Source organism: Peromyscus eremicus, chromosome 7 (genome assembly GCF_949786415.1).
Source record: "Peromyscus eremicus chromosome 7, PerEre_H2_v1, whole genome shotgun sequence".
In the NCBI taxonomy this organism is placed as follows: Eukaryota; Metazoa; Chordata; class Mammalia; order Rodentia; family Cricetidae; genus Peromyscus; species Peromyscus eremicus.
Genome location: NC_081422.1, coordinates 40636853 through 40650588, shown reverse-complemented (window position 1 = coordinate 40650588; position 13736 = coordinate 40636853). Strand labels below are relative to the sequence as shown.

Sequence of the window (13736 nt, the reverse complement as noted above, 5' to 3'; positions counted from 1 at the left end):
CTGAAGTTGAACAGCAAGTTTCTAGAGAGCGCAGGCCATCCGCTAAGACAATGGCTGCCTGAAGTAGCAACTGATTCACCAGGGAAAGAATGCAATTACTACTGTCAGCGCTGACAGGACAGATAAGTACTGGATGTTCGGGGCTGTCATGCCCAGCAGCCTTTAAATAAGAGATCTTTCCACTAATCACGACTCAGGACTCCACCCCTCTGTGGTGACACATTCTGTGGAACCAAAATGTTCCTTCTATTGCTTGTTTGATCGCAAGCCGAGAACAAGGAACATAAAAGAAGCACACCAGCAGGCATGGGCGTAGCTCCTGGAGATCCACTCAGAGGAGAGACATTTGTAAGGAAGCCAGCTCTGCCCTGAGCTGAACTCTCAAAAGAAGGCTGGCTACAACCTTCTCCTCCCTGCTCAGTGAAGAAAAGTCAGCAACAAGATGGGCAATTGTCCATGCTGACAGGGCTCAACTGCAGAGTAGAAATGGGATGGTTAGTCCATTCCCACATGAGGGGCTCAGGGAACATTGCGACGGGAAGCCTTTGGGGAGCACTTTGGGAAACATGTTTGGGGATTTTTATTCATTTTGGGAGCAGAGCAAGAGACTGAAACTTGGACCTTGCCTGTGTCAGGAAAGTGCCTCTACTGATGAGCTATACACCCCACCACTGTTCACTTCATTATTAACTGTCCACATATATAAATTATGCCATATCACTAGCTTCTCTTTGTAGGAGAGTCCAAATACAGACCATGAGGCAGACAACAGCTCTAAAAGCTGTGAAAGTTGGCTGATTTGTTTATTTATTTACTTATTGAGATGGGGTCTCTACGTATGCTGGCTATCTTGGAACTTGATATATAGAGCAAGTTGGCCTCTAACTCAAGAGATCCTTCTGCCTCTGCCTCCTGAGTGCTGGGACTAAAGGCGTGTGCCACTCTTTGCTAAACTTGGCTGAATTTTAAGGAATACTTCTGGGTGACTTAGATCAGAAGAACTCCAGCATCATTGATAAATATTCTATCACACTCTTCCCCATGGCACAATGGCTGCTAAGAGCAACCAGATACAGGGAGACTTTAACGAGTCAAATCGGCTGTGGTCCACCATGGTCCCTGATGTGTTAAAAATGTGTCTTGGCCACTTATTTAAATCATGAAGTAGGAGAAGATGTGCCACAGGAGGCACTCAAAGCCAAATGGGACCTTTTTGCCTTAGTACTGGACAGGATATTGACCAAGTACTTACCGTGGGTCAGCCACTCCCACGGTGTGCCTCCTCATTGACAAATAACGGACCAAGGCTTCAGGAGAAGGCTCTTCACCCTCATCGCTGTCCAAGTTCAATGCCCCATCAGGCTGAGGTGGAGAGAAACACAACTGATCAGAAATAAGGAGTTAGAAATAAGAAGGAAGGAAAGGAATTGTGGCTACGGGAAATTGGTTTCAACTGACAGTGATCAGACGTGGCTACTTGCCTCTATAATTTGGTTCTCTGGGTTGATCAGCTGAACTTGGGGGACACTAATATTCATGGCAGTGCCTGTCTGCTCCGCCTGGAAAGCAGTAAATGTGGATAAACAAAGACTTGAGACACTAGAAGAAATAACAGCTTTTCAAATTAGTCTCTCCCTTTGCCCCTCTAAGATACGACTTTGCTGTGTAGCCCAGGCTAGCCTTTAACTCACCAATCTTCTGCCTCTGAATCCCAAAGGCTAGGATTATATTCTAAACAGTCTTGATTGCCACCCACACCCTAGGTCGTCATTGCGGACATTGCCCACCTGGATATTTACTGGTGCTTGAAACGTCATGGCTCTGGGCATGCTAGGAAGAGCTCCCAAGCGCAGAGTTTTATGTCTCCTATGCCGATCGCACAGCAGGCTGTAGATTGCACTATAGTGATCATAGGCGTCTGATCTTAACGACTACCAAAGAGAAGGAGAAAGCGTGAAAACCCCAATGAGATGTCACATCAATGACCATACCCTTCAACATCAGCAGAATCCCCAGCAGCTTCTTCCTTCTTTCCCAGACCCAGGAAGGAAAAAGGGAGAGGAGGAAGGATGAAAGCAGAAAAACCCAAGTGCTCAGGAAGGAGACAATGCAGGAGAGGCAAGCAAGAGGAAAGGCTGCTGTTGGGGGATAGCATTTTAAAGTGCGTTGCGTGTTTTCCTACTGCTTTTGTTAACAATTCAAAGATGTGTTTGAGTAAATAAAATTAACCTGCAAGCAGGAGGCTGAGTCAGTAAGTAGCCGACAGGAAGTGGTAAGGAGGAACCATGTGTAGCAAGGGTTTTAAGTGGGGGCTGAGAGAAGGACGGTGGGTTTTCTGGAAGACGCCAGCAAAGGGAGAAGATCAGCTACCTGCTATTCAGCCTCTCTCAGCTAGCAGAACCCCACCTAAACTGTTTAGATTTAGACAAAGTCTCCCGTAGTAGCTTTGGAAGAGTCGGTGCCTGAGGGAACAGAATCCCCTCAGGCTGCGGCCCTTGCAGCCAGCCCAAATGCTGCAGTGGAGTTCAATCTCTGACTAGGATAGCTGTTGCTTAAGGGGCAGTTGTCACTGTAGATAATAAAAAACAGGTAACAGGCTGCTTGACTTATTTCCTCTCCACTCTTTCCTACAGACCTCAAGTGTCCGTTCCTTGTCCAGTCCCATGTCTTCCATGGCCAAGAGGACATCATCATTGAGGGGATCCGTCTGTCTTTCTTCCTTCAGTTGCTGGCACTCAGCTATTAACTGTAACATGGAAAGATGCAAGCTGTCAAGTCCCCAGGTAACTACATCAACATGGCATGTGATATATACTGACCAAGTTCCTTTATGCCCACTTGCTGAGGATTCTCTGGGTCTCATACAAAAATCTAAGCAAGACAACTCTGGCAATCAGCTCTGAGCTGACAAGAACCTCCTGTTTCCTGAGCTCCTGGGGTACGTGGAATGATCGTAATGGGGAGCAGCAGGATGCTACAGAAGCTGTTAAAATGAGCACACTCAGAGAAGAGAGGCATTCTAGTGGCAGGAACTGGGGGTATACTGTCTCACAAGTCAAAAGCATACTCTGATTTAGGGACAAATGGTAAGGAACAGTGTCACTAGTCTCCACAGCCTAGCTGGCTCTTGCAGCTCCCTGCTGAATTCACATGCCACTTCAGTTTTACACAGCAGTTGGTTCCTAGTGCTCATCTCTTCAGGTCTTGGGCAGATTGAGTTCCCTGAGGCAAGGGGCCCAGCTCACCCTCTCAAAGTTGGGATCCGCATCCCCTAGCTTCATCCACTTGTGCCTGCAGATCTGCTCCATTGAGAGGCGTTTGTTCGGGTCTAACACCAGCATGTGGCGGATCAAGTGCTCACATTCTGCAACAGACAAACAGCCTGCCTTCAGTCTGGTGAGGGGAGGCACTGGGGCAGCGGAGGAGCTCCAAGCAAGAGCATCAGGTAGATTCTCAGGCTCCCTGCTTCCAGTCCTGCTTCTCTTCTGCCTTGATCCTTACCTACTTCATTGCTTACTCCAGAAGGAAACGGGCAAAGCAGAGAGAGATGGAGGAGATAAAGACATTCAAATGGGGCAGTCCAGTCCATGCCTCCACTAAGTCTGATGAGAAAACTATGGGGCGAATGCATGAACTCTATCTATAATGTATGCCTCTGCTGTGGAGATCGCTCTGTTTAAATAAAATGCTGATTGGCCAGTAGCCAGGCAGGAAGTATAGGCAGGACAAGCAGAGAAGAGAATTCTGGGAGGTGGAAGGCTGAGGCAGAGAGACGTTGCCAGCCGCCGCCATGAGTACCAACATGTAAGATACTGGTAAGCCACGAGCCATGTGGCAAGGTAAAGATTTATAGAAATGGGTTAATTTAAGATAGAAGATAACTAGATAACAAGAAGCCTACCACGGCCATACAGTTTGTAAGCAATATAAGTCTCTGTGTGTTTACTCAGTTGGGTCTGAGCGGCTGCAGGGACTGGCGGGTGAGAGAGATTTCTCCTGACTGTGGGCCAGGCAGGACTGCAGAAAACTTCAGCTACATGGCTTCCTTTCATAGAATTAAGAATAGAATGTCCCCTATCGAGATTTAATGTCTTATAAGCTCTCAAATTGGTCAGCTCCAGCCTCCTATACATATTGTCATGTGCATATTAATAACTTTGGGTTAGGTGTGCATATGACTCTTCAAAAATCAAGGGATCTGGAGTTTCTCATGGCACAGGGGACATGGAGATGGGGATGTGCAGAGGCCACCTATGTCACAAGCCTTCTACAGAACTTTCTTGATGTGAATTAAACACTACAGGAACATAGATAGAGTGGAGCTCACAGAGATCTGGCCAGTGGGTCTCTCTCTCTGGGAACTCACACTCAAGGTTATACTGGAGAACAAAGAGTTCAAAATCAGAAACCTAGATTCTGATTTCCAGCCACCCACTTTAAAAAGTTTCTCATCTGTAAACTGGAAGCTCTGATGACAATGTGGGAGCAGTAGCTATGGGAAGGTGGTAGGCAATGACAAGGCCATAGTATTCATGTATTCCTCATAGCACTTTACAGTTACTATCTCAGCCTCACCAGGATCCTAAGCAGTGTACTATCAATCACCCTTCCCTCTTTAGAATGGTCCAGATTAAGTACAGAGTCCACAGTCACATGGTTTTCAAGTCAGATTCAAACCAATAGTCTGGGTGTTCACCACATGTGTGCATGTGTATGCAGGTACATTTGCCTATGTGAACAAGCATGTAGGCCAGAGGGTAATGCTAAGATGTCTTCCTCAATTGTTTCCACCTTTTTTTTTTTTTTTTTTTTTGGAGACAGAGTCTCTCATAAACCTGAAAAACACCAATTCAGCTAGACTAGCTGGCCAGTGAACTCCTGAGTTTTTCACATCTCCACACTCAGTGTTGTGGTTACAGGTGTAGACCACTATGCTCACTTTTATGTGCTTGCTAGAGATTCCAAACTAAGGTCTAATACTTGCACAGCAAGCATGTCACCCAATGAATTATCTCCCCAGCCCTTTACCTGGTGCCTTAACCACAACTGTTATGTTGCCTCAATCCCAAAGAACCAATGGGGGTCCAATCTACCTGAACCACCACCAGACCTTCACCCAAGCCATCTGCTTGCTTAGACAGCCAGAAAAGGTTCCTAAGTGGTCTTTCTGCTTCTGTTCTTCCTTCAGTTACAGTCTATTCTCCACTGGGATGCTTCTAGAGCCAAGGCTAGACCAGCACCCCCTTAATAACTCTATAATTTCTTCCTATGATCCTCAGAATGAATATCTAAAGTCCTGGGCCTCCAAGGCTCGTGTCTGGCTTTCCACACATGCAGCGCTCCACTGTCCAGCCTCTCTGCTTGCTCCTTCTTAGGTGAACAGCCACTCCTCAGGCCTTCTCACCGAAGCTCCCTGCTATACGGGTAAGAGCTTCCTGTTACTCCCTCAGAAACTCTTCCCTGACCTCTGACACAGGCTCAGGTGTCTTCATTGTGTCACCTGACTTTTCTTTACATGAATGATTTAAGGACTTGTCTTGTTCATAGTTGTACTTGTTCACTGTCCCCGTCACAATGTCATACAGGTGTCTTTTCTACTGCCATATGCAATATGGAGTCTCCGGTACCAAAAATGATTATTATATCTAATAGGGACTGAATATATACTGAATATATGAATAAACATTTATTGAATATTCACCTTAAGCAGACAAGAATGTATCATGAAAATGCTTTTTATTTCATTTAATCTCCACAACAATCCTAAGTTTAATAAAGAGCCTTATTTCTTTTTTTTTTTTTTTTTTTGGTTTTTCGAGACAATTTCTCTGTGTAGCTTTGTGCCTTTCCTGGAACTCACTCTGTAGCTCAGGCTGGCCTTGAACTCACAGAGATCCACCTGCCTCTGCCTCCCAAGTGCTGGATGAAGAAGTGAGATTTTGAAAAGTTAATGCACTCAGCTACCTCAAGGCTTTTGACTATCCTGTAATGCCTCTTCAGGTGGATATAAATTCTATTTCATCTATTTTTCCAGAAAAAAAATTCAATTCTGCAATTCCTATAGCATTTTTGGTAACATCATTGTCATAAAAGATATACTAAGAGTAATGTAAAAGGATTACTCTTAATTTTTAATGTATTATAACTTAAAAATCCAATAAAGATACTAAACAAAAATATTAATTTGTTTTTGCTTTGTGAGCAAAGGTATATTCAAATGCAGTTCAGATCTGAAAGACTATGGTCTCTACATTCTAAAATTATGTCCAGAGTAGAAAGGCTAGGCCCCACACTGTAACATCCATGACATACAGGTCTATGGTCTGCTATCATTTAAGAGAAAAAAAAAGGTGTTCTTAATTCACACAGTTGCTCTAAGCTAAAGACCTCAGTGCAGGGAGGCAAGGGTATGCCTTTGCAGTTGTGAAGCTGCTGTTCAATCCTCTAGATGGCAGTCTACTGTCTTCCTTTGGCCTTTCCACATAAAATGTAGAACACTACATCAGGGAACCAAGGCCAAATAATGTTTATAACAGGCTTGCTTTAAAACAGAGATTTCCTTTTCTAGGCAATTTCCTTAAACAACAACAAACCAAAACAGAACCTGTCCTAAGTCCCAATGCAAACCTCTATTCCAGGATTCTGAAACATCTGTCCAGTCATCCTTAACCTTATTTATCCCAAGAGACCCTGAAGACTCACTAGAAAAAAATTCACAAAAATGTATGTATACAAACATGCATTAATTTTTGATTGTTCAAGGAGAAAAAAAAGTTTGCATATATTCCCTAGATGTCTCCAGGCCTCAGATTAGGGGCCACTGCTTCATGTCAATGGCACAAGAGCAGGGGCGCTGATCCGTCTGTCACATGGAACAGAAACTGCAGAGGATCGGAAGCCTAACAGACACTTTGAATCTGTTGCAGAAGGTGAAACATGGCTGAACTCAGCATCGAGCCACATTTTCTCGGTGTCATATAGCTCATGAAATTGGGTTCAGATGAGAACTGAATACAGTATTCTGCACAAAATATGGAAAGAGGGTGAAAAGGAAGGCAATGAATGCTCCCAAATCTAACACTCCAACCACAGAATACTCAAATGAACAGCAGGAGGATGAATTAGAGCAAAGGGGTGAGCCATGGCCCTGCCAGATGCCAGCAAGTGCTCGACTGTGCAAAGTGGCTCATCACTTGTCCCCCCCAGAGGGTACAGCCTTGGCTGCTGAGACCCAGGCACTGGGGGACACAGCAGTGGAGCTGCTATACTGCTCGTGCTAGAGAAGCAGTACCCCCCACCTCTCCCGAAGCTGCTCTTGTCTGCTCCACACATGACTCCAAGTGGTCTCTTCAGCAAAGTCATTGCGGTCTGTGAAACTCAATCCTCCCCTGGAATGCCAAGTAGAGGATGTACAGAGCAGTCTCGGCAGCGCTGACAGGCATTTGGAGGACTTTGAAAAATGGACTTCCAAATGGTCCTAGAACCAGAATGAAGGCTGTCTGTAACTTTATCTGAGATGGCATGAACATCTTTGTCTTGAAGAGAACTTATCCAAGGAGGCTGAAAGGGTTTGGCTTGAGAGGGATACCAAGGAAGGGAGTATGTGTGTAAAAAAGCTCTCTATATTCATTAAAGACAAAATTCATCAAAGATTCATCTAATTTCCATGACAGAAGAAGAAATGAAATAATTTAAGAATTTATGAGGCTTATTTACCACGGAGAAAGGCAGACATGGGCAGGAAGGACATTCTGGGCTGTTCTTTAAGTATCTGAGGGATGTTCCACAGACAAGGCTGTGTGTGGACAGACTCTGCTGTCCAAAGATCTGAATGTGGAACAATTAGGAAGTCAAACTCCAACTCAGGGAAGGGTTTCCTGATGACCAGTGCTGATGAGATGTATAGGTGAGCAATCTGAGCAGGCTCTTAGGGAAGCGGGTGGAAGTGGGTGGGGGTGAGGGTGGTACAGTGCAGGCAAGGCACTCTTACTCCTTTCCAGATCACTCACTAATTCTGGGTAACAAGAGGACATGATGAACTTCTTAGTCACCTACTCTCAACTCTGAAACTCCTTAATGGTGATAAGAGAATGGTCTGTCTAGGATGTAGAAACCTGATTTTCAGTAGAAACCTGTATCAGGAGGTTGGCATTTAGGATGTCATTAAAAGACTCACAGACTTAGGTTTGAGGAAGAATGGCAACCATTGAAGACTTTAACTGTACCTTTCTGAACCATGCTTCACCAATGTCACCAAAGTGCCCAACATGAATCAGGTCCCCAAGATGGCAGGTGTAAGAAACACAGCTCAAGTGACTATGACAACCCTTGCTCACAACTGTAATGTCCTAAGAAGCATCTGTGGTGGAAGAGACATATAATCCCAGCCTATGATATGTAATGTGTATTGTCCCCAAACCAAACAACAAACCTGGGGACAATGGCTTATGCCTGTAATTCCAACATTTGGAGGGTAACAACCACATGTTTGAGGCCAGCCCTGGCTATGTGGCCAGTTCTGCGAGTTCTAGGACAAACTAGTCTACAGAGTGAGACTGTCTCAAAACAAACAAAAATCCAAAATAAACAATACAAAAATAACAAATACCTAAGAAGTCACAACAGAATAGTAATCCTCATGCTTCAAGCTGGAATTGCTAGAAAACCATCGTTTTAGTAAAGATTTGGGTGTGCTGCCGTGTGGAGTCAAAACAGGAAAGAGGGGAATAAAAAAATCAATAGGGTTATTCATTTAGAAACATTATTTGACAATATTAGCATGTACCAAATATTTGTGATAGGCAGAGTACTAAATTCCTTTAGCACTCAGCCTGCACTCCAACACTTATTATTGTTATCTCCATTTTATAAGAAATTGAAAATCAGAGAAATTAAGCAACTTGACCAGATAATAAAAGGGAAAGTCTGTTCATTTTTGTTGTTGTTATTTTGTCTTTTAGATAAGCCAGACCCAGGCTAATCTTGAACTCATGATCCTCCTGCCTCAGTCTCCAAATCATTTGAATTTCTGGGTTGTATATATTTTTTCATTATTGTGTATGCAAGCATGCATGCACACCATGGCCTATGTGTAGAGGTCAGAGGATGGGGTAGTTTGAAAGTAACTGGCCCTGTAATCTCATAGAGAGTGGCACTATTAGGAGGCATGGCTTTGTTGGAGTGGGTGTGGCCTTGTTGGAGGAAATGTGTAGCTGTGGGGGCAGGTTTGAGGTTTCCTGTGCTCAGGATACCATCCAGTGTGTCAATTGACTTCTTCTTGTCTGCAAGATGTAGGAGTCTCAGCTACCATCTGCATGCATGCGGCCATGCTCCTGCCATGATGATAATGGACTGAATCTCTGAAGCTGTAATCAAGCCACCCTAATGAAATGTTTTTCCTTTATAAGAGCTACCGTGGTCATGGTGTCTTTTCACAGCAATCAAAACCCTAACTAAGACAGAGGGTAATTGGTGAATTTGGTTCTCTTCTACCTTTAAAGCAGGGCAGAGTAGTCCAGGAAACAAACGAGTCACCAGGCTTGTGTGGCAAGGGCCTAACCCTTTATCCACTGACCCACCTACAGAATTCTTAATCTAAATACTACTTTTAAAAATACATTATTAGTTAATCAACTGTCTCACTTATCCAGAGGGCCTGATCCAGTTCCATTGGGCCTATGCTGAGACACTTTGCTCAGCCTTGGTGTAGGGAGGAGGGGACTGGACCTGCCTCAACTGAATCTACCCGGCTGAGCTGAAACCCCAGGGAAGACCTTGCCTTGGAGGAGGTGGGAATGGGGTGTGGATTGGGGGGGGGGAGGTTGGGGTGGGAGGAGGGAGGACAGGGGAATCCGTGGCTGATATGTAAAATTAAATTAATTATAAAATAAAATTTTTAAAAATACATTATTAGTAGCTAGACGGTGGGGACACACACCTTTAATCCCAGTACTACATAGGCAGAGGCAGGTGATCTCTGAGTTCAAGGCTAGCCTAGTCTACAGACTGAGTTCCAGGACAGCCTGAGCTAAACAGAGAAACCCTGTCTTGAAAAACCAACTGACCGACCAAACAAACAAAAAACATCATTAGTGTTTGAGGCAGCAGCCAGCATATCTTTAGAAAGACAAATCAAGACAGTTCTCTTATCCAGCAGATGATATATGCTATGTGATCCCCAAAGGCCGCATCGCACTGAGTGGGTCACAAGCAGGTTCCAAACAGAGCAGTTGAAATCCTGGTGGGAAAACTACGAATTAGATGACAAAGAGCAGGAGGCGGCGGTGACAAGCAGGCGAGTGAGATGTTGGGAACATAAGGACACAAAAAGGGTGGGGGCTCCACCTGCTAATGCCTTCCCTAGTTAGACTGAAGGTGCTACCGAAGACTCCACTCTGGTGAGTGCCATGGACGGAGGCCATGGCAGAGGGCTATGGTAACGGGCCTTGCCAATCATAGAGTCAGACAAAGAGAACAGAGCGCTGTGGGACTGGATCATCAGAACCTCTGGGCTGACCCCATGAAGGAAAGTCAGGTGTCCTTAAACCTCTTGTGTGGTGCCAAAGTACGGGGCACGGCAAAGCATTGTTCTCCAGTCTGCTGTGGAGGGACGTCTCAAAGAAATGAAGTCACAGATTCCTGACACGTAAGCTCCTTTGAACTGGTGGAAAGAGAAGACATCTGGGCACCAGAGGGCATTGTAAGAGTACAAGAAACAATTACCCAGGAAATCCATGCTTCCTCCAAGCATGTGGAAGGTGTCTTTCCAGTCAATAATACATAGCTCAAAGGTGATTCTCAAGTAAGTGTTCAGCCCCAAAGTCTCTATTTTCGATAATTTAGCATGCTTCTTAGGAACGTTAAATTCTTAGTGATGGATTGTTTTTATAGCAATTCAAATTTCAGAGCTCTATTTTTCTAAATCTCAAAATCCAAAACAGGAACAAAAATTAATTGGCAGTCAAACCTCTAAAACATCTATTTCCATGGACAATGAACAACTTTCAGAACGTGAAACAGTTAAACTGCATTTTAGAGTCTGGATCCGAGTTGGCACACTGTTACTCATGTCCTCTGTCCCTCTGTCCCTCTTTCCGGGCCAGAACAGGGAGAGCTGACAGGGCAGACAAACAGCTGAGGAGGTGCTGCAGGACCTCAGCATGGAGCCACGTGGCTTCTTTCATAGGACTCTATGGTACTTTATATGTTCTGGACTTACAGATGTTTGTGACTCAGAGCGCCTCAGTAATGCTGACTGCTTTTTCAGAAAAGAAAACCACAAATAAAACATTCACATATTCTCTCATAATCCCTCCCCTCTTTCTCTCTCAGTCTCTCCCCCTTCCCCTTGCCCTGTCTTTGAAATGATTTCTCACAATGAAGCCCAGGCTGGCACTGAACTTGCTAGCTTCCCGCCTCTGCCCTCCAGGTGGTGGGGCTACAGACACGTACCATCATACCTCATTTTGCAGTTTTCCCTCGAAGGACAGAAAATAAAGTCTGTCATGGTCTCTTTTGAAATAACTAAAAAGTTAAATCAATTTAAAAAATAGCTTTGGGTTTTGGTTTTTACCAAGACACCTTTTGGGGAGAAGCTGGCTAGAGCTAGAAACCCCAACTCTGCTGTGGATTGAGCCCTAGACATGACTTTTACTTCTCTGCCAAGGAAGCTCTGTCACTGCCAACTGCCAGCAGCAGTGAAATCTATCTGACACGGTCCCTCTTTTAAAATCTAAACAAAGCAGGAAAACGGTCTTCAAACAAGACGTTTATGTATGTAAAACATTCATCAGACCTGGCAGCAAGTACCTTTACCTGCAGACCCATCTAACGGCCTCCCCTCAATGCTTTCTTTGATATCCACTATAGGACTCTCCTGATACTTTGAATAATTGCCAGATATGTATTTGCTGAGAACTAAACAGAACTGAGAATGGTTAGGTGTTCTCTGAAGCCAGACTGCTTGAGTTCAGCTTGGGTCTGGTACTTATTATGTGAGGCCATCCCTTCATTTTTGTTACCAATTAAACGACCCATCATTCATTCAGCCTAGCTCACGGGACAGAGTGAGCCATTGGATATTAAGCAGTTAAATCAACAGTGTCTAGGGTACAGGAGCCCAGTGTTAGTTATTACTCAACCTCTGGAGTCAAGCGTCTACTTAGAATTTTCTTTCTCTGTTTTTCTATAGAGGGCTTCTGTAATCCAGAAAACAGTTGGACTGAAAGGGGCCGTAATAAGCACAACACTGTCAACACTCTGTCCCTGGTTTCTAGAAAGTTAGGTAAACTCGTGGGAACAGTGTGAGGACTGCTTCACTCTGAAAAGCAGTTCTGTTTTGTTTTTGAAGTGGGTCTCATAGATGCCAGGTTGGCTCTGAAACTGGCATATAGCTGAGGGTGACCTGTGTTCTCCTGCCTCTTGCCTTCCAAGTGCGGGGATTACAGGTGTGTGGCATCACACCCAGCTCTCTGGCATGAGGTGTGTTCCCTGTGTGAATGGAAGCCAAACCACCCCAAGTTTTTCTCCCCAGATAGACAGCAGACCTCCAAAGATGCCCCTCTGCATCACTCACAGCCAGTCGGGCAAGTGACTTCCATTCCCGGTCCCGTTCCTCTTCACAAAGTGCTTTCCACCAAGGGAGACATTGTGTGGTTCTTGATGAGTAAGCTGATGAGGCAGAGTTACTTTCCTCTAAGTGGTAGCTTTCTGGAAGTAGCTGCAGGCCATATTCTCCATCAGAAGCATTATGTAAGTGGGGTCTTGCATTCCCAGTGATAAAATGCTTATGCAAGATTACAGCTAATTAAGTCCCAATGAAGTCTAATCAATAAGGACTCAAAAATATTGCCCACAAGAGATCTCAGTGCACTCAGCATCAGTACAGCTTCTTCATGGTAAATTAATTTTCCTTCCGTTAAGTAAATGATCTGACTACATTTGCTCGTAGGTGACATTTAACAGAAGGTAATGGCGGCAAAGCACATAGCCACGGGTTTACAATGTGGTGTTAGGGAGTGAACCTAGTAATCAACTGCTGACGTTGGCTTCCAGAAGTGGGATGAGTCAAATGAAGCCTCTGCTGACACTGGCCGAAGCAGGCCTCATCTTATATGAACTTGGGAAACCGAGTTTCCCCCGCTAATCGGCATGTGGCTAAGGCTGTGATGTTACTGGAGTGATGAGCTCTGAGCTCTGGGTTAATCCAAGAAGCTCCACTCAAAAAACATTGGCCTGCACCAAACATGATGTGACAAGAGACTCCGAGCCAACTTGATGGTACATCAAAATAGTTTCCTCCCGCTCTGAGATGGTTCATTACGTATCCCAGACTGGTCTCCAACTTACTCTATAGCCCGTGTTGGCTTTAAACTCACTTGTGTTCCTCCTGCTTCAGCCTCCTGAGTGCTGGGATGACAGACCTGAGCCAGCTGGCTCAAAACACCTTTTTCAAACTAAGCAGAAGTCACTTGATCTAGTCATCTACACAGTAACAAAAGAAGATAAAACCAATGGTTTACTAAGTGAGTCAGACCATCAGTGAGCTATCCATCACTTTAATAATACAACTGAGTGTAAGGAAGAGTCTAGTAAAGGAGTAAAACCATATTTCTTCCTTAACTCTTCTTTTTTGGGGGGATGGGACATTGAGACAGGGTCTCTATTATGTACCCCTGGCTGTCTTGGAACTTGCTATGTAGAGCAGCCTGGAACTCACAGAGATATGCTTGCCTCTG

General features: G+C 44.7%; 1 protein-coding gene across 1 annotated transcript in view; it reads right to left on the bottom strand.

Annotated features, from left to right (window-relative positions):
- Positions 1-13736, bottom strand: part of Sik3 (SIK family kinase 3) — a 222762-nt gene that overhangs the window by 25401 nt on the left and 183625 nt on the right. The window contains exons 7-11 of the mRNA XM_059267761.1: positions 3246-3364; positions 2636-2746; positions 1788-1931; positions 1482-1559; positions 1253-1362 (exon numbers count right to left, since the gene is read on the bottom strand). Of these exons, the coding sequence (XP_059123744.1) occupies positions 1253-1362; positions 1482-1559; positions 1788-1931; positions 2636-2746; positions 3246-3364 (562 nt within the window). The remainder of the gene's footprint in view (positions 1-1252; positions 1363-1481; positions 1560-1787; positions 1932-2635; positions 2747-3245; positions 3365-13736) is intronic.